We start from the raw sequence: 20,033 nt of genomic DNA, 5'->3' as shown, positions 1-20,033 counted from the left end.
AGATACATAAATACATGGGTTCAATGGGAAATAAAGGTGAAAACATTCTTTGTGAACCGTCAATACATTTCATTATATAGGCTATATTATTTCATTATCTCTTATTACAACCAATTTTGCTTGAAATTATCTGCCCTCAATACAGCCAGTTTTATAGGATTTTATCGTCTGTATTTTATTTATTTTTCATGAAATACTTGTGTCTTTTCTAACTTGAATATTTTTAATTGATGGATAGTATTAATGAATGAATGCGTGGATTGATGTGTTCAAGTGAGGATTTCGTAAAAGATATTTTTACTCCATGCATTGTTCATATTTATTTAGTATGCATAAATCGGAGAAGCGTTTCCAATTCCGTTGTATACCCGCTATTCTAAAAAGAAATATTTTATCACGATTTAATTACGCACATAATGACGCCCTCTGATGACGTAGAGGGTTGTGCCGTTTCCATAGGCAACAATTCTAACACTCTTCTTTGTCACGCGTCATTTCGGGGGTTAAAGTTGGGGCTTCACAACAAGCAATCCGGGAAACAACGATACACAGAGTTGCCTTTGGTTTACTTTAACAGAAGTGTGTTTTGTTAATATAAAGGCTTTTTAAATATTATTATTCATCAAAGTTGGGAGGAGTGAAGTTTATAGCTATGAGTTCAGCTTCCTTTTTTCAAAACCATTTCAGCTCTTCTGACTGTGGGTCTGGAAAGATCCCAGTGGAGCACCTGGATTATGATTACATTGACAAATGCAAGGATGCCAAATACCTGGAGAAAATCCTCATATTACTCAGGTAATAGTAACATTTGACAGGCTATCAGCATCAAAGTCTTCATCCATTTACATCCACAGTGTGTTGGAAAAGTAATCTGGTTACTTTCGGGGGCACTCGGGAGCTGCTCGCAAGCCACTAAATTATGTTAGACGCTAAATGCTGTCAACATTACATTACAGTAAATACATGACATTAATTAGGTCTTAGCGCCCTGAAATGGCGACTGAACGTGATTTCAGAACAATCTTGTGTTGTTTATATTGCAACTCGCCACTCATTCTGCGATCAACAGTTGTTCTGGAGAAATAAGTTATCAGTTATCACGGCGCGCTGCTGGGAACAAGTTCAAAATAACGCAAGAGAAAAACTGATAAAAAGAGAACAACCTCATGGGATATGAAGGTCACTATGGAGGAAGAATGCACCCCGGTTTTTCAGGCACAATATTTTAAGACCCTGGTAATGGGAATTTGGTACCTTTATAAAGATGGTACTGTATTTGGAAAATTCAGCTGTCATGGTCATATTTTTTTTAACTCGAATTTACAGTAACCTAAATGTTACAAATTAATTTGTCCATTTTTTGTACTGCTTCTACTAATTAGGGTTGTGGATGAGCTGGGGCAGTGCATTCTAAACAGTACTAAATCAATCCTTTACCTCAAAATTTGCACACACAATACCCCTTTATGACAATGTGAATAAAAGATTTCTCCACATTTTTCTTTATTTTTTTGTAAATAGTAAACTAAAAAAATCACATTTACATAAATATTTGCAGCCTTTGCAATGAAGCTCAAAATGTAGCTCAGTTGCATCCTTTTTCCACAGATTATCCTTGATATTTTTCTACATCTACAGCTGAAGTCCACCCGCTGTAAATTTAGTATATTGGACATTATTTAGAAAGGCCGAATTAGAACCTGTCTAATCAAGGTTCCACATTTGACTGTTCATGTCAAAGCACAAACACCAAGCAAGAAGTCAAAGAATTGTCTGTAGACCTGTGAGACAGAATTGTCTTGAGGCACAAATCTGGGTACATGCACGGAAAAAGGTCCCAAGCAGCACTGTGGTCTCTGTGTATTTGTAAATGGAGATGTTTTGAACCATGATGAGTCCTTCTAGAGCTGGCCATCTAAACTAAGCAATAACAGGGAAGGGCCATAGTCAGTGAGGTTACCAAAAACCCAATGGTCACCCTTTTATAGTGCTAGCTCCCTGTGGAGAGAGAAGAGCCTTCCATAAAGGGCAACCATCGCAGCAGTCCACCAATCAGGCCTGTGTGGTAAAAGCCAAACAAAAGCTTTACTTTCATAAACGGAACATGGCAGCCCTTCTGGAATTTTCAAAAAGGCTCCTGAATAGACCAATGAGAAACAATGTTTTATAGTTTGATGAGGCAAAGATTGAACTCAGGCCAGGAGTCATGTTTGAAGGAAACCAAGCACCGCTCATCACCAGGCCAGTACCATCGCTACAGTGACACATGGTGGTATCAGCATCATGCTTTGGGGCTGTATTGCAGGCAGCACGAACTGGCGGACTAGTCAGAATAGAAAGAAAAATGAATGCAGCAATACCATGAATACAGAGATACCATGTATGAAAACCTGCACCAGAGCGCTCTTAATCTCAGGCTCAGGCAACGTTTACTTTTCAGCAGGGCAACAACCTGAAACAGACAGCCAAAATCTCAAAGGACTTTCCTCACAGCTACTCTGTAAATGTCCTGGAGTGGCCCAGCCATAGCCCAGACTTGAATCTGAATGTCACTGGAGAGATCTGAAAAAGGCTGTTCAGACTTCTCCCATCCAATCATATTAAAAAAAGACTGCAATTGCTGCCACAGGTGGTTCAACCAAGAGCTTGTGAATACTAATGTAAATGTGATTTCTTTGTTTTCTTTCTATTGTGCGGAGAATTTTGAGGTAGTATATTCATAGTTTGGAATGAGGCTGTAACATGACAAATTTTGGAAAAAGTGATGCGCTTTTTACAGATGCGCTGTAAAATACAACCACAATATTGAACATTGTTTAATGAATCCCATCGGTGTAAATACATGATGAAAATCAGCATTATTATCTTAATCAATACAGCTTCTGAGAGTTATGCTTGTTAAAGGAATCCCATCAGTGTCAATAAATTATGAAAATTAGCATCATTATCTAGATCAATACAGCTTCTGAGAGATGCAAATACAGCTAAAATTGTGGACATTCTGAAGACAAAATGATGCAATTTTGAAAGCAGGCAAACATGCCACCGTAGTTCCCGAGACCATTAAAAATACATAGTAATTGGCTCTAAAATATAAATACATTAAATTCGCATCTAATCAGGATGCATTATAATTCCCAGGTCTGGCAAGGAGGGAATTTATCCTCATCTGATCGAGTTCTGTGAGAACCGACTGGAGAAACTGAACCCTCGGAGCCGAGCTCTCAGGAAGGAAAATCCCTTGGCCACGTCCTCCAGCCTTCCAGCAGAAGAGTGGAGCCACATTGAGGATGAGTTGAGGGTGCACTATTTTACTTACTCAATTATGGGATGCAGATATATCATCAAAACATGCTCAAAAAGATTTGATTTTTCAGATTTGGCAAGATGAAACCAGAGTGACAGAGACTTCCCTGAAAAAACAGTTAATGTTTGACGATGTTATGGATCAAAATATCCCACCTATAAGAGGATCCAATTGCCCCGTTCCGCTCAGCGAGGTAATCATGACTACTCCTAACAACAGGGTCATTAGAATGTTTGCTCCAATGGATAACAAAATTATTGTTTGCCTTCTCAGAACTCAGCTCGTAAACAAAAGCGAATTCAGCCACGAGATTATCGAGAATGGGACAAGTGAGTGTCTGTCTTGAAATGAAATGAAATCATAGGATGCAATAAGAAAAAGGAAGGGCATGTGTCCATTTATACTTTTTGTTTCCATCTTTGTCTAGGTTTGATGTGGAGAAAGAATGTCAGAAAATTGATGGGGATGTTGCTAAAAATGACAAGCCTTCTATTCAAAATGCAAATCCCAGCACCAAAGTGGATCCTTTATGTAATTATTTTTTACTGCGCATAGTGCATGGAATTTTGCAGCTAGTCTCACATCAAAATTGTGTCTCACCAATATGTGCAGCGCTGACAGCAGAGATGAGACACATTCAGGCAGAGCGTGAAAAAGGCAAAGGAAACGAAGCATTCAGAGCAAATGATTATGAAGAGGCAGTTGCATACTACTCCAGGTCAGACGTCGAAAACTTTTGCTTTCTCTATGTGCTGGACATCTGCCTGCCTACTGTAATGTAGTTGTATCATGTAATCATAGGAGCATAGCCATACTGCCCACGGTAGCTGCATACAATAACAGAGCCCAAGCAGGGATCAAACTCAAGCAATGGCAAAGTGCCATGAATGACTGCCTCAAAGTATTGGAGCTAGAACCCAGCAATGTGAAAGGTACCACATTCTCTTTACCAGGGAGCTTTGCAAATATTGTTCCTGAACACCCTGGGGGAACTGCATTCTTCCTCCCAAATTTACCTTCCTATTCCATGAAGTAGCTTAGGTTCTACGACCTAAACTATTGTAGAGTAGTGATTAATGTTTCTCCTCTGCAGCTTTGCTTCGTCGTGCCGCTGTGCACAGTGAAATGGGGAATTTTCAAATGGCTATTGACGATTTGACGGTGGTGCTAAAACAAGAGCCACAGAATGCTGTAGCCACTGTAAGTTACACAATGACTTTCTCACTTTATAATGCTCTGGCCAGGTCCCCATTGACTGGATCACTAATCATTATTATCTACTGGAAATAGTTCAAATACGAAATTCGCGCACACATGCACAGGCACGGTGGCAAACCACGAACATCTGCTCGGAGTTCTTGCAGTTACATTATACCCCCCTCAGGTGTCGCTGTCTAACGTGTGACATCGGAGTTGACATGAACTACGGTAATGAAGAATGAGACCAGTTGTTGAAGTATTAGTTCCGGGTAGATAATAGTAGTTGTGGTTACCTGTGCATACGTAACAGTATGTCTTACGTATCATCACGTTCTGATGTTTGAAATCATTTGTGATGTAGCAACTTCTGTCTGAAACGACAAAGAAGATGACAGTACGGCGACAGGGAAAACCGAGGAAAGGCAGAAAAATCATCATCCAAGAGGAGGAGGAAGATTCCAAAGAGAAAAAATTGGAGCAGACCGGTGAGATGTGTTAAGTGTTAAATACACAAGTTCTCAATTACTAAGGTACTCTTCAATAAACGTTTCTTCAAGTCTTATCCAATATAATCCATATACTTGAAGCACCAGAGCAAGCAGGGTAATTACAATGATTCGTTAGGAAACATGTCAACATGGAAATTATTTTCTATTAAGTTTAAAAAAAAACGCTGAATGTATACATGATAGCGATTTGCCCCTGATTTATAGCGTGCATTCACCAAACACAGCATTAGAATCATTTCCAAAGGTTCTATCAAAGCGACCGCCTTAACAAAACTAACAGCCTCCGTTTTAATTGCTAGCAGAACTAATACGCTCCGTTTTAATTGCTCCCGTGAGAGCTGTGAATGCGATATTTCTTTTGTGATTTTTTTTTTGCCCGCAAGTGATGTATACAGAACTACAAGGCATCATTATTTAAGAGAGCTGCTAATTTTTACTTACTCGAGTCAACATACGTAAGCGAATAGATTTAGTCGCACAAACTGCTAATGTCAATAACACCCAGCCTTACATCACTTTCCCCCCACTGATGTAAATTAATAGATACATATCTTTAAAATAAGATGAGTTAGTTTTCATACTACATCACTGCTCACCAGTAATTACAACACCATTGCTAGTTTTTACGTGCAGCAGATCTGTCTTTAAAATAGCACCTTGTTGTATAGTGTATCTTGAGTATTGTTTTTATACTATGCTGAGGTGCTAAACCATTAATCTAAGGTCAAGGTATTTTCTTTTTTGATCCGGCTTCTGCACTTGTGCAGCTGTAAAGTTTTGACATGTAAGTATAGTTTATAGTATTGCTAGCTATTTTAGTTGTCAGTGTGGATGTCTGCCCTTAGGTTGTACTTATTCCTATTAGAGAAGCCATTCTGACCACAAATCCCCTCCCGCAGGGTCACGTGACTGTAAGTGTGCATGTGTTTATCGCCCTACCCCCAACCCAACCAGCGCTGGTGTAATTCCCCCAGCCGCTTCCTGAATCTCTTCTTATGTGGCCGTGTGTCATGCGAATCCAAACCCTCCCCCAACTATGATGTAACCACTGACTGCTTCCTGTGGGTGTGTTTCACCGTTTCCCTCCACACGCACCTTCTCCCTCTCTCTCTCATTCTCCCCTCTAGACTGTCCGGTTGAACCTAGCCAGGCTGTGGGAGGGGACGGGTGCTCAGCTGCTCCTGCGGAGAGGGGAGACATGGGTAATGCGCAAAAGAGGCCCCATGGCAAAGGGGACGGGGCCCAGCACGAGTCCTCGCACTCCCATCTCGGACACCGGAGAAGCAGAGGTGGCAGCTCCGACAAGAACAAAGTCCCACAAGAAACCAAGGGATTGGCAGCTAATGGAACTACCAAGATGATCCCAGCAGTGTGTCAAGCTGATGCAGCCAGTAGCCGCAGCAAGGAAACTCCACCGGCCCTAAATGTTGGCCAACCTGTCAATCTTGATGTACCGTGCGGAGCCCTCCCTTTACCTTTATCCCGCTTAAAGAATGAAGGAAACCTGCTGTTTAAGAATGGACAGTTTGGCGACGCGCTGGAAAAATACTCTCAAGCTATTCAAGGCTACTGTGATGCAGGTAAGGCTGAGCATGTTATTTCTAAAGTCTGATGCGCTCTCACTTACCTGTGGTGTATTAGTAAAGCCGCTTGTGTCGCAATGGCATTTGTGTAACTAGCTTGTTAACGTGGCGTTAAGAAGCTGGTACACCTCGTCTCAACTTCTAACACCTGCGTTCACATTTTAATAAGTATAGCTTAAAATCGTAATATTCAAAGGGCATGACCTTGGCAACGTAATGTTTGGATTTGGATGAGTTTTGATGAAACAAAACAATTTCCATGTGCCTCAGCAAACAACGTGAATCGGGACGCTCACTCAAGAAGAATGATGCGACACTTTTGGGTTGCTCTAAATGGACAGCGTTTCTGTTTTAGCCTCAGACTGGCACTAAGCTTCTGCGCTCAGGTCTGTCAGGGTCACATGACTGCCGGTCAGTCACTGTGAAATTGGATGGGACGGCTGCGATGAATCTCACAGTGGAAGCAAGAGAATGAGGAAGGATGATAGATGAACGAAGGGAAATAAATCCTTCCTCATTGTTTCACTCCTGTGCTGGACTGCCTTACCGTAGTTGGTACCTCTGCAATGTTAAGCGTAAGAGTTCAGTTTTGTATTAGTGTAGTGCACACAAACAACATTAGAAACACATATACCCGAATGATTTACTCAGTAGAATAATTGGAGTTTACTTGATTCTGGTAAAGCTACTTCAGTTTGCTTATTACAATAGTACATTTTATTGTTTTCTATGTAATTCTATGCTTTTTTTCACTTATTACATTCTTGCTGTTTCACCTGGAAAAACCAGTGTTTGACTTTAATCTAAAATGACCATTTATACAGCATTTATGCTCAATTCTGTACAACTGAACTGCATCATCCTGGTATTGCCGACTACTATTTTAACTTTGACTTTATGTGGTTAAGATAACCAAATCTGCATATAATGTAGTGCAATTCATTACATTACATACTACTTGCACAATAATATTTAGTAGTGCTGACAAGTGATTCCATTTTTAAAAACTAATGAATAGCAAAATTTTACATCATTATTTGTGAACTATTTCCAGCAAAGCTCTTTATAATTATTTACTTGAGTAAAATAATCACATTAAAAAAAGCATCCAAACTGCTCTATTAGCTTCAGTTGACCCTTTAATAGCGATTATTTTCCTGTAGAATACAACTTTTACACAAATTTACCAAATCTGACACAATCTGGCATTTTTATTTTTATAATCTTCTCATAGCAACGATTTTCAAAACTTCTCTCTCTGCCCATCAGCATGACACTCCAGCAGCGTTTGCGAGGCCCCTTGGAAGGAACATGAGCAAGGTGTTTTGTTCTGAGATGTTCAATCAATATGGTGTTTGAGCTTAGCAAAGTTTGCAAAGTGCACAGTTTTGTTATTTTTCCAATGTGCTACATTTTGAGTCAACTAAATGACCTTTTTTTTTTCTTTGATTACAAAGTTACCAGACTACAGCTGCCACGGGAAGTAAACAGCTGATTCAACGGAATTATTTTTTTAAAAGTTTTCATCAAATTTTAAAACATCTCCAAAGTTAATGTTTTAACTTTGACAGTTTTAAATGACTAAACTCTTTGACGGACACTGTCACTCAAAACTGAACATCTTCATCCTTGTAAAAGCTACAGCTTTTATATAGGTTTCATCAAGTCTTACCCAATATATTCCATATACTTGAAGCACTAGTGAATGTGTAGTAGGCCTGTTTCTTTCTCTGATGCAGAAATGAAAGTTGGCATACGCCATGCTTTCTGTGTAAGCAGTTACAGAAGCTTAAAAACAGGTTGGAGGAGTGGTTTGACAAGCCTTGCCACATTTGTTTTGAATGATTTAACTTGGAAAAAAATCAATGTTTGCAAGTATGGTATGTGTTGTTGATCACAACACTGCATTTAAAATGCAGTGTTTGTGCATGTGTGTCTGTGTACTGTATGTATGTATTTACACCGTGGAAGTAAAAAGTATCTGTCCCTGTTTGGACGGAAAGCACAATTTAAAAAACAACAGCAATGAACTCTGAAGGGGTACTAAAAACAAACAACTGAGAGAATGTGTTTATAGAAGTGTACACAACCTTTCCGCATGTGTCTGCTCCGAATTGGCCAGTCACATGTTCTTTAGGCGGTGAGTAGTGTTATGTGGTTGAATCAACTTGTCAATGCATCCAAACGACCTCAAATTACAGAGAAAAAAGGCAAGAATGGCTGTAGTGTCTTGGTAAGATGATGAAAGGAAGACATGTGGTGCCCAATCAACAACCTCTTGAATGTGAGCGGTTAGTGTCAGCTGTAACCAGGCAAAAATGTATATAATCCAACTAGTGTTTTGCTCAACCATGAATTTAAGATTACAGGTACATGCTCTATTTTTCCCTTCGCCTCGCCCCCACCTCTCATCCAATTTCCAATCATATTCAGACACGTTCATGTTGTTCAGTGACCGTCAAGAATCTATAGAACAATCCACAACTGCAGTGTTGCAACAATACAATTCTACAAAGCACCCTTTCCACCTGTCATATTTTTTTAAATGATAAAACCTGGGTGTGTAGCAACCAAACTGTTATGTTGCGTGAATTGAGTCTAGAAATTTGGATCGTCTGCGAGGTCGTGAAGCAGTCTGATCAGGAAGTTTCTGCATGTTTTTGGGGGAGCGAGGGAGAGTTTGAAGTCAAGTGGGTTTGTTTTTGAGTTTGTGTTTACTTTTGAGACAGAAGGCAAATAATTGCTCCGACAACTGGGTGACAATTGAAAACAAGTATCAGTCATCAACTAGTCAACGGCAACTCGACAATCGTCACTGTAGTGTTAAAAAAACATAAATATATTTAAAGAAAAAATAAATCATAGCTTGAGCCAAACCTATCCTTTAGAATTCTGGCCAAAAATGACATCATTGATTTAAATGAACAAGTCTCCTTTAACGCCATCATTTGCAGAAGTTTCTAGTGCCCCCCCCCCCCCTTTTTTTTTGCCTTCTTTCTTGCATTCTACTTTATAGCCCCTACATAATATAATAATGTAAAACCAGTGCTTGCATGAAATTCTTGCAGATCCTTCAAACCTCCTCTGTTTCCTGCCAATATCTTTCCTAAATGCTTTGTTTTCTTGGTCTTCACTGTCCTGAATAGCTTTTTTAATGCCTTGATTTTTGTTTTATTCGATTTTTTTTTTTTTTAATTCCTGACTCATACTTTTGAACACTGACCTCTCAGGTTATGGAAGCACTTTGAACACCATGACTTGTTTTGTTAACAACAAAAATGCCAGGAAATTCCTGCAAGAACGCCTGAATTTAATGTTAAGCGCATCATTGGCACTTTGGATGCAGCTATGGGCTGACCACTATTTCAACATGAGTTTAGATATGATGCTTAATTCTGGACACATCCACATTCCCAAGTTGTAAGAGGACTTACACGCCTGTGCAACCGCCTGATTCCTTTTGTTTATCTTACTTCTTTCAGTTTTCCGGTGTTCATTTGTACACTGCAACCTCTTTGAAAAACATGTTTTGTAAATGAATTTTTCATACAACAGATACGTTATTAGATTAGTATGTATAATCTGGGCAGTTGAAGCTTTGAAGTGTATATTTTTATGTATTTTTAATTATCCATCCATTTTCTATTGCCGCTTATCCTCATTAGGGTCGCAGGCCTGCTGGTGCCTATCCCAGCTGGTTGCCAGCCAATTGCAGAGCACACAAGCACCCTTTCATGCACCCAATCCCACCGAAGAACAATTTAGAGTGTCCGAATCACCTAATAAAAGGAGCATGGTGCATTAATAATTAGCAAGTCTGCCTCACAATTCTGGGTTTTGAAAATCGAGTCTTGGCTGAGAGTTGGCATGCTCTCTCAGCTTGAGTTGGTTTTCTTCTCTACCATCATTCCACGTTTCAAAAACATCCATCCTTTCATTTTCTCTAGCCACTTCTCTTCAAAAGGGTCACTGGCTTGCTGATGCCTATCCCAGCCATCTTGGGGCAGTAGGCATGCATGTTTGAATAATAAGAAATTCTATAATATCCAGAGATTTAAATACGCATATGAATAGTTGTTATGTTGTGAAGCTTGTGCCCAGTGTACATCGCTTTTCATTCTTAGGTCAGCTGTGATTGGCAAACAGTAATGAGGATAAGGTGTGTAGAGATAGATGGATTAAAACAAAAAAGTCTTTTGCTAAATACATGAACATCTTGATGGAATTAAAAAAAAAAAAAGTATGCTAGAAACACCTAACCACACTTATTTGCTTGTGCATTTTTGGTGGGTGGGGGATATTTACATATGGTTTAGAATTGACTTTGTTTTTTCAATGCACAGCATTAACAGATTTTTTTTTTTTTTTTTTTGCAGGTTTTAATAGCCCAGATGATTTGTGTATTCTATACTCTAACAGAGCAGCTTGCTACCTGAAAGATGGCAACAGTCAAGATTGCATACAAGATTGCACACGGTGAGTTACACTTTGACCTTATAATGCTCTGTTTGTGTTTCAGCACGTGTATATGTGTGTGTTGTGCGTGTACAATATGTCATTGTGTGTATGTGGGCACTGAGAAGGAATGTTAACGGTGCGGGTCGGACAAATCCATTTGACAGGTTGTTTCTTTATTGAGAGGTGTTTCTAATATTTTTGCCACCCCATACATACATACTGTTCAGTCAATAGACAGCGACATGCATTTAGGCAATGAATATTCACGGTATTTGTCGGAGCAGTCATGTCTACTCGAAAACGGACACAGCTCTCACACCAGCAGCCGCTACAATCTTGATCCTTTGCTTCGGTCTCCTCACATCTATTTATACCCATCAGAGCCCTGGAGCTACAGCCATTCTCCCTCAAGCCCCTCCTGCGCCGGGCCATGGCTTATGAGTCCCTGGAGCGCTACCGCAAGGCCTATGTGGATTACAAGACTGTTCTTCAGATAGACGTCAGCGTGCAGGCAGCACATGACAGTGTCAACAGGTATTAGCCTTAACTTCTCACTTCAAATCCAAACAGCTAACTGCCTTCTCAAAAACATGATCATACTCATTTTTTGACTCATGAATATAGTTACATTATAGTTTACATGTATTTGAGGGACGGGCGTTCATATTTGTCCACATGTGCCGTCAATCAATGCGTTTCAGGATTACCCGCTTGCTGATTGAGCAGGATGGTGCCGACTGGCGAGAGAGACTTCCAGATATTCCTTTGGTTCCTCTTTGGGCCCAGCAGCACCGCAGAGAAGAGCCACCCAGCGCTGAAGTCCTCCAGGCGCGGGCTGAGAAGGCCGCCAGGGAGGCAGGTTTGTGGTTCAAATCAGAAACCGAGTCCCTCTTGCTGTTTTTAGTCTATCAACAGACATACTGTGGGATTACGCTCTTAAGTGTGAAAGGAGGCTATAAATGTTCTCTCTGCTATTACGTCCCCACAATTGGAAAAAGCACAGGATGGGATTGCCTCATTCATGAGCACAGTACTACTAACTGCTTGCTTGAATGAGCTTTAAATATACTTGCCTCATATCATTGCCATCAAAGCTGCATCTACTGTAATCAAACTTGTAGTGCAACTTTCTACTAATGGTCATGATATTGTCTGCCATGATTATTTAAGATGATCTTCTGCGATATTAAAATTTAAAAAAACGGCTACTGTTCATGTCAAATCAAGCACTTTGTCATCCTACCAACAGGGGGCAAACACAAAGTTAAGACTTCATTAAGGTTAAGAAATAGCAGGCGAGCAAAGCCTGCTGCAGCAACAACAAAGGCGGCAGAAAGTCTTGGTTCCTGGTTTCAGCTTTCAATTCCACCCTAAGAGGCTTTAGATGGCAATGTTTCCCACATGTTTGCATGACAAAAGCCTGTGCTTTCCTCACCCTAATACTGTACATTATTTACCAGTGCTAAATGGCATTGAGTTTCTCACCCGATTCCTAATATATACCGTGCTAGCTGTCAATTGAGACGCATTTTGAAAAATTCGATTGGCAAAACACTCGGTTTGAAATGACATTTTGACTGCTGATTAAAAAATTCTTAAAAGTTAATAATGTGCTGGGTACTAAGTAGTAGGTTAGCTGTGTTGCCCTGTGTGCCAAGTTTTTGCCATGTCCTGGGTGAATTTGTTTTAATTATTATTTACTTTATTTTATTCTGTTATCCTTATTTGTAATGATCAAGCCTTGTTCATATACTGCTTGTTTAACAAAAAGGGCAACAGACATGTTCAACCAAACATGATGAATAATCCTGATTATTAATCCAGATTTCAATATTGACCAAAATAATCCAGATTATTATTTTGGACGTAATGGTGTAGCCCCACGATCTAGTATGCAAAAGTAAATTTAAAAGAATAGTCAGGTTCATTTTTCATCTTACAGCTGAGATCTTTTCCTAACATTGAATATCCATCCATCCATTTTCTAGAGCCGCTTATCCTCACTAGGGTCACGGGCCAGCTGGTGCCTATCCTAGTTGACTATGGGCAGCAGGGGGAACACACCCTGAATTGGTCGCCAGTCATTCGCAGGGCACACAGAGATAATCATTCATGCACCCAATACGTACATCTAAGGACAATTTAGTATGTCCAATTCACCTGCATGCATGTTTTTGGAGTGTGGGAAGAAGCCAGTGCCTAGAGAGAACCCACACGGCCTAAGGGAGAACATGGAAGGCCAAAGCAAGCTTGATTTGAACTCGGGTCCCTGAACTGTGAGGCGGACGCGCTAACCACTGTGTTACCGAGCCGCCCTAATTTTGAATAGCTTTAACAAAATGCATACAGCTCCTGTTAATTGCGGTGTATGGCCTATTTATTTATTTTTTACACAAACCATTGTTGTCATTGCTGCCAATATTTTTACCATCCTTGGAGTGTAAAACCAAAATAATGCCACAGCTAATTTGAAAGTAAACAGCATCCTGCAGATAATGAGACTGAACTGTAAATTGAAGTGATTTCAGGACAAGGTTTCGTTGTGCGTGACTAATCACTCTTCTACCGCACCAGGTTGTGTGGTAAAAAGTCAGCAGTTGTAGCGGCATACTTTTCGCTAACAAGGCCTCGCGTCATTGTTTTATTTGGGATGTCAACATTTAGTTTTAGGTCTCAGCAAAATTGGTTGCGATTGGTTAACTCTTTTGCCGCAAAACAGCCAAAAGAAAAATGATCTTGTGCTATGCAGAGACGAGAAATCTCCTGAGATTTCATTGCACGGTGTCTCGTCCCATCCCTAACGCGGCATTCAAGAAATGACGTTGATGTGTCCTCTCAAAATGGGTGAGGATTTGTTCACATACAATGCGTTTATGTATGTATTTATTTTGTCCTTGTCTAGAAAGGAAAGCAGAAGCCCGATTTGCAGATTTGAAGCAAGATGGGAACGAGTTTGTGCAAAAGGGCCAATACCAAGATGCTCTGTCAAAATATTCGGACTGCCTTAAAATAAAGCCAGAGGAATGTGCTATCTACACCAACAGGTTAGACACACTTCAACTCTTTATATACACTTGCGTTCATACACGCATGCATTTTTTATTCACATTTTAAATGTGTATTCATACATTGTTGATTGTAGGGAGAGGGAAATTGTGATCTAGCTAGCAGGAATAACTCGCTTTTTTTGTGTATCGGTGTTTGTTTTTTGTTTATGGCTCTGCTCTAGAGCAACTTAGACTTTGGAGCCACACCCGAGCAAGCGCATACATACAGTACAGTGTATCCACACTGCTGCTAAATCCAGATTATGTTGTGAATGCGAAACATGAAATCTTTTGTGTGTTTTTTCATCAGAATGAGTCTTAATCACACGAGATGCTGTGTGTGTGGTTGTGTGCATTTGTTCTTGCAGAGCCCTATGTTACTTGAAGCTTGAGAGATTTACTGAGGCCAAGCAAGAATGTGATGCCGCACTCAAACTGGAGCCAAGCAATAAGAAGGCTTTATACAGACGAGCCATGGCCAATAAAGGGCTTAAGGTGAGGGCAGGAGGCCAATTTGATGAAAGTCGTGCTGGTTAAGGTTCTGTTCGATAGATGTTCTGGCAATGATTTCCTTTTTGCCAATCAGACTTCACATATGTTAGTTGTGAATTGAGCAATGTTTGCTTATCTTGACATTTATTGAATGCTGGTTTTGGGGCCTACTGTGTGAGCCTACATGCATAAGGTTTGTCGCCCCTCGCACCAGGACTACCTAGCGTGCAGCACAGAGCTCCGGGCCGTACTGCGGCAGGACCCTAGTGTGCAGGAGGCAAAAAAGGAGTTGGAGGAGGTGACGACGCTTCTCAAGCAAAGCGGCGTTGCGGAATCACCAGCCAAATACAGGAAGGTCATCGCCGTTACTGAGGTAGACACATTTGGAATAAATGCTATACTCAGCGTTATTTAGAGAGCACTTTGAAATGATTGCTGCATACAAAATGCTGTAAATTAATTAAAAATTGATGACACACCAACAGTTAAAAGAATAAAAAACAAAAAGTACATGATCCGACTCGAAAACAGTAGATGACCGGGTATGTATTTTGAAATGGCAGAGAGGGCGCTTGCCTAACATTTAGTGGGAGGTCATTCCAAAGAAAAGAGCCAATCTCTCTGAGCTTCTGCTGGGCTGGGCCGCTGGCCTGAGATGCGGGGCAGGGCTAGAGGAGCTCAGAGAGGAAAGGTGGAGCAAGACCGTTCCGATGATTGAAAACAAAATAAGCTCAAAGGGAACTCTGAGATGTACTCTTTGAAAGGAGATCAGAATTGGAATGAATGTGCGCTCGCCTACAAGCACCAATTCGGAGGCCAGCAGCAGCACTTTGGAACAACTGGAGATGCCCAGTCTGACCCGAAAGAAAGTGCGTGAGCGGAGATCAAACAAAGGCTGTTTTGAAAGAAAGGAGAGGCTTTAACTTGACCGGACCAACAAATGAAAAAAGATGGAATTGAGTTCAAACGCAAGTTCAAGACTTTTAGCTTTAGATCAGGTGCTTGGCTTTTGCAAAAATGGACTTTTTGCGGCGCAGAGTGAAGATGTACGAGTCCACCGGGACCAGACGTGTGTTTTCTTTTTTTTCTTTTTTTTTTTTTTTTTTTATTGAAAATCAAGAAATGCGGTACCCCCGGGACTTGCTTTCTTCCGGAGAGGACAAACGTGGCTATGACGAGAAAGCCCATAGCAGTGGAAGGAAATAATACGTACGACGGTGGGGCAGAGCGGGACTCAGAACAAGCGAGTCAAACAACAACAAAACGTTCCGTCGGTCAAATCCCGTCTAAACCATACTACCACTACAGGGGGCTTGCATTGTTAACCCGGGACTTGTCGTCGTTGCTATATTGGTATTAAAAAACAGGAATTCAGGCTGTACTTGATTCTCCTCCACAGGTGGACGGCGATCAAGGAACGTCAAGTGTGGCAAAATCTGACAGCTGTTTCGGCGCAGAGATGAGCAGCAAATTCCAACCGAGCAACGCATACGAGTTTGGCCGAGCTTTAAACAGCGCCTGCAGCAGTGGTAATACGGAGGCGTGCGCCGACATGCTGGCTTCGACAGCTCCAGAGCTTCTCCCGCGTTTTTTGAGCACTCAACTCAATGGGCAGACCGTCACCTTCATCATGAAAGTGCTGGACATGCACCTTCTGAAGAAGGACCCCGACCTTGTTTACAGACACCTCAGTCATCTTCATACTGCGGAAAGATTCTCGGTGAGTGCCCGCGTTCTATGTTTTTTATTTTTTTCCCAATGAAGAGAATCTCTTCATTGATCTCTTCAGGTGTCGAACTCCAGTCCTCGAGGGCCGATATCCTACATGTTTTCAAACCTTTTCCCTCAAAAACACCTGATTCAAATGATTGGGATCATTTTGAAGCTGCTGCAGAGCTTGCTAATGAGCTAATCATTTGAATCAGGTGTGTTGGGGAAAGAAAACCGGAAAACATGCAGGATGCCGGCCCTCGAGGACTGGAGTTCGACACCTATGGAATAGATGAATGTCACTCGCGGCCAGCACTTGGTACTCATAGTATTAATACAAGAGAGCACTGTAGTGATTAAATGTGAACATATGATGGCAGTGTTGCACTAGCTGGCCAAGAAACCTGATCAATCCAGGCCAAGAAGAAGAATAGTGAGCCGTGCATTTGGGAGGGCCAAGAGAAAACTAGAGAGGACTGGGGGGACAAGAGACAACGGCAAAGATGGGGTTTACATCCTCGCAAACTTCTCTCGTCGTCATCTGACAAAGATAGGCTCGATGATTTCAGCTTACAGATCAATGGTGCAGTGTTTATTAAGCGATGCAATAAATCAATAAATGATTCTGATCACAGTAACGGGCTTGCAAATCTGCGCTAATGTTGGCTTTCAGAAGTAGAAACCAGCCAGCTATGACTGCGGACTAAGAGGACAAATGTATGTACATAAGAAGATAAACAAATATATTGTCTCATTCAGGTTTGCATGAGGACGTTGAATGAGACATTCAAGTAAGATAAACAATTATATACAGTAAAAATATGAAAACTAGAAGTGAGGGCACACCTTTGCTCTACCCATGGTTTTGGAATACCTGATTATGTGGCGTTCCAGGGTATCACGTGAGTCACCGCTTTCTTTGTCTGGCATGCTTAAAAGGTAACAGTTGCGTGCACGTTGTGGGAGACGCCTTCCATGAATAATTATTGTAATTTGAATTTTGTTTGTTAATTCAAACAAATGTTCCCACAGGTGCAAGAGACAACAATGAAACACATAATTCCCCCCCCCCCTCCAAAAAAAAAAAAATGTACATTTAAATTTCATTTGAACTGTTTCATTTCATATTCAATTCGGTCATTACTTATTACAGGGTATGGGACAAGAGAAAAATGCCCTTTTAGGGTTAGAGTGTCAACTCATTTTTACCTTGCATATTGTAAGAGGGCCGTCATGACGACATGTGAAGTCAAAGAAATTTGAACGAATAAGAAATATGAACTAATAGCATTTTTTTTCTTTTTTATCTCTAATAGTGTTTTGTTTTTTTTATCTGCAAGGGAGCTTATCGGTAAGTAAGGTTTGGGTGGCACCATCGGTGCAAGAAAGTTTACTAGATGTAATAAGGACAGGGAATTCTTCCAAAAGTGTTCTACGAAATGGACATTAAGATGGATAGCAAGGGTCTGCAAATAATGCTCCATGGTCATCCCCTCCCAATTCCTCTGTGTGTTAGAAAGTGTGTGTGTGTGTGTTTTTCCCCGATTCTAAATGAGGATGCGAATGTTTCCTCAGGGGGTACTGATGCTGCTGGAGAAGGACGAGCGGCGCCACGTAAGCCAATTGTTTGAGCACCTGTCATCTGCTGAGAGCTCAGAGTTCACCAAGAATGACGTTCAGAACCTGGCCAACAAATACATCTGAGCCGTCTGCATTCTCGCTGCCCAGCCCAAACCGCATGAACCGCTGTTGCTGAATCACCACAACTCTTGAATCTATGCAAACCTTAAGAAAAGGAAGATTAAAAAAAAAAAAAAAAATGGGCTTCTGCAAAATGAGTCCAAAGTAAATACATTCACTTCTGCACTGTAAATGATCTGAAATGATTGAGTATGTTTAAAGTGATAGTTTCAGGAAGATATATTTTCTTGGAAGAAAATTTTGCTATACTTTTTTTTTTTTTAATAAAGCTAACCGATTCTGTACAAAGCGCACAGTTTGATGGACCTTGACACACCTTGAATGTATTGGAAAATCGGGCCCAAGTTGAGCTCCATCTTTTCACTAGTGCACAGTTGCCCAGGGGCTTGCGGTCCTTGCACTCAGTCCGTTCATATCAGAACGTTGACCAATGAGCTGCTGATATTCAGTGCACCGTGACTTTCATTTCAGGGAATATTAAGCTATTTCAAACTTTCCTTGCCTTTGGGAAGATAACGGTTTCTATAACTGTACATACTACAGTATATTATTATGGAAGAGATAGGGCGCGTGATAGCACTGTTGTACGTAAAATAAAAATTTAAACTTAAATCACTTTTTTTTTTTTTAGTAGCCTTTGTTAGCATCCGTATATTGGTTCACACTCGCCACCATACTTCACACGGTAATGGAATGGCAATCGTTCATCATGTAGTCTGTTTTCATCTGTGCAGTTCTCTCTTGGCTGCGATGGCTCTTGTTCCTGTTGTGAACCCGGAAAGCATAATTGCTGTACAAAATAAATGGATGTCTTTCCACTGGAAAGGATCATAAAAAAGACAGGACAATAAAGGTGTTTTTCTTGGTAGTTAACATTCTTACGTCATCTGTCTTCATCAAATGCGATTGGTGTCGCACTGGAAATATGCTACTGACCATTTTCCCATATGAAAGAAAAGCAAATGTTATTGCCAAGTTCTTTTCGCCATCATTTTTATGGACTAAACAGGAAGGGTTAGGTTAGCCCGCTTCAAATCAGAATCCCAATTACATGATTTGAAAATTTTGTGAATGCTGTGTACATACGTTAAAACGTAAAATAATTGACATTTTTGGACATTAATGGGCCATACGTTTCAATAAAATGTCGATGTTCAAATAAATGAGAAACAGTCCAGCCCGTCTCGCAGAGGTGGACAATTTACATTTTTTGCTGGTGCGACATTCGTCAGAGGCCCGCCCCCCCTTCCGTCACGTCATATTTTTCAAGCCAGATGAAATTGTAATCGTAGGTGTAATTTTGACCAACCTTCCGCTGCCACTAGAGGATGACGTTTGACCTTTTTTTTTCTGGTCAGTCATTTGTCAGGCGCTGGTCTATCTGTCTGCACATACTAATTCTTTGTGTTTTATTATTCACACTTAAAGTTAACACTGTCTGTAGTTACTGTACTGTACAGTTACACTTAATTGAAACACAACACAGTAATATAAATGTAACACGAAAACAAAGCCAGCTATGACGAGAAAGCCCATAGCAGTGGAAGGAAATATTACGTACGATATCTAAGGGGTTTAACTAAGCTATAATACTACATAATTGTTACCGGGGGAAAGAGAGCAATCAAAAATCATGTTCACTGGATGGCATTGTCATGCTTTACAAGACTCAGAAATGGTAGGTCCCGGTTATAATTTATAACTACCTGCCCCACAGCTATAGAAGACGGTTTCATTTGTCTAAATTTCATCTGTCCCATACACTACAAGTGAAAAAACTTCTATCTTGGATTTCCTGGCCAAGAGCCAATCAGAGAAAATATGTAAATTTGGTCAGCATTCATTGGTTACTTGAAACGCATCCCAGAATGCTCAAATCAAGGACTAAGATCGGGAGCAACTACCAATAAATCACTGGTAAAGTCAGCTGGGGTATAGTTGTGAATGACAAGCAGTGAATTGAACCAACCGAGTTTATCCACTCAACTGAACATATAAATCCATTGCTTGGTGGTGCAGTAAAGTG

At 40.6% G+C, this 20,033-nt stretch overlaps 1 protein-coding gene across 1 annotated transcript; it reads left to right on the top strand.

The window, feature by feature from the left end:
- Positions 1-736: 736 nt before the first annotated feature.
- On the top strand, positions 737-18,880 carry spag1b (sperm associated antigen 1b). The gene is made up of 18 exons (XM_088410435.1): positions 737-795; positions 3,142-3,301; positions 3,378-3,500; positions 3,581-3,636; positions 3,735-3,838; positions 3,920-4,025; positions 4,109-4,239; positions 4,401-4,507; positions 4,869-4,992; positions 6,144-6,596; positions 10,976-11,075; positions 11,439-11,591; positions 11,759-11,916; positions 13,960-14,101; positions 14,473-14,599; positions 14,811-14,969; positions 15,996-16,316; positions 17,882-18,880. The coding sequence occupies exons 3-18, from the start codon at positions 3,429-3,431 to the stop codon at positions 18,008-18,010; spliced, it is 2,442 nt and encodes an 813-aa protein (XP_088266561.1). The 5' UTR covers positions 737-795; positions 3,142-3,301; positions 3,378-3,428; the 3' UTR covers positions 18,011-18,880.
- Positions 18,881-20,033: the final 1,153 nt, after the last annotated feature.

Source organism: Hippichthys cyanospilos, chromosome 3 (assembly GCF_059441005.1).
Source record: "Hippichthys cyanospilos isolate Australia breed blue-spotted pipefish chromosome 3, RoL_Hcya_1.0, whole genome shotgun sequence".
Classification (NCBI taxonomy): Eukaryota; Metazoa; Chordata; class Actinopteri; order Syngnathiformes; family Syngnathidae; genus Hippichthys; species Hippichthys cyanospilos.
Note: the sequence above shows the minus strand (reverse complement) of the source record. Positions and strands in the feature narration are given on the sequence as shown.

Coding starts and splice junctions, on each gene's coding strand:
- spag1b (XM_088410435.1), top strand. CDS start 3,429: ATGTTTGACGATGTTATGGATCAAAATATCCCACCTATAAGAGGATCC. Junction 3,637..3,734: donor GATTATCGAGAATGGGACAA/GTGAGTGTCTGT, acceptor ATCTTTGTCTAG/GTTTGATGTGGAGAAAGAAT. Junction 4,508..4,868: donor CACAGAATGCTGTAGCCACT/GTAAGTTACACA, acceptor TTTGTGATGTAG/CAACTTCTGTCTGAAACGAC.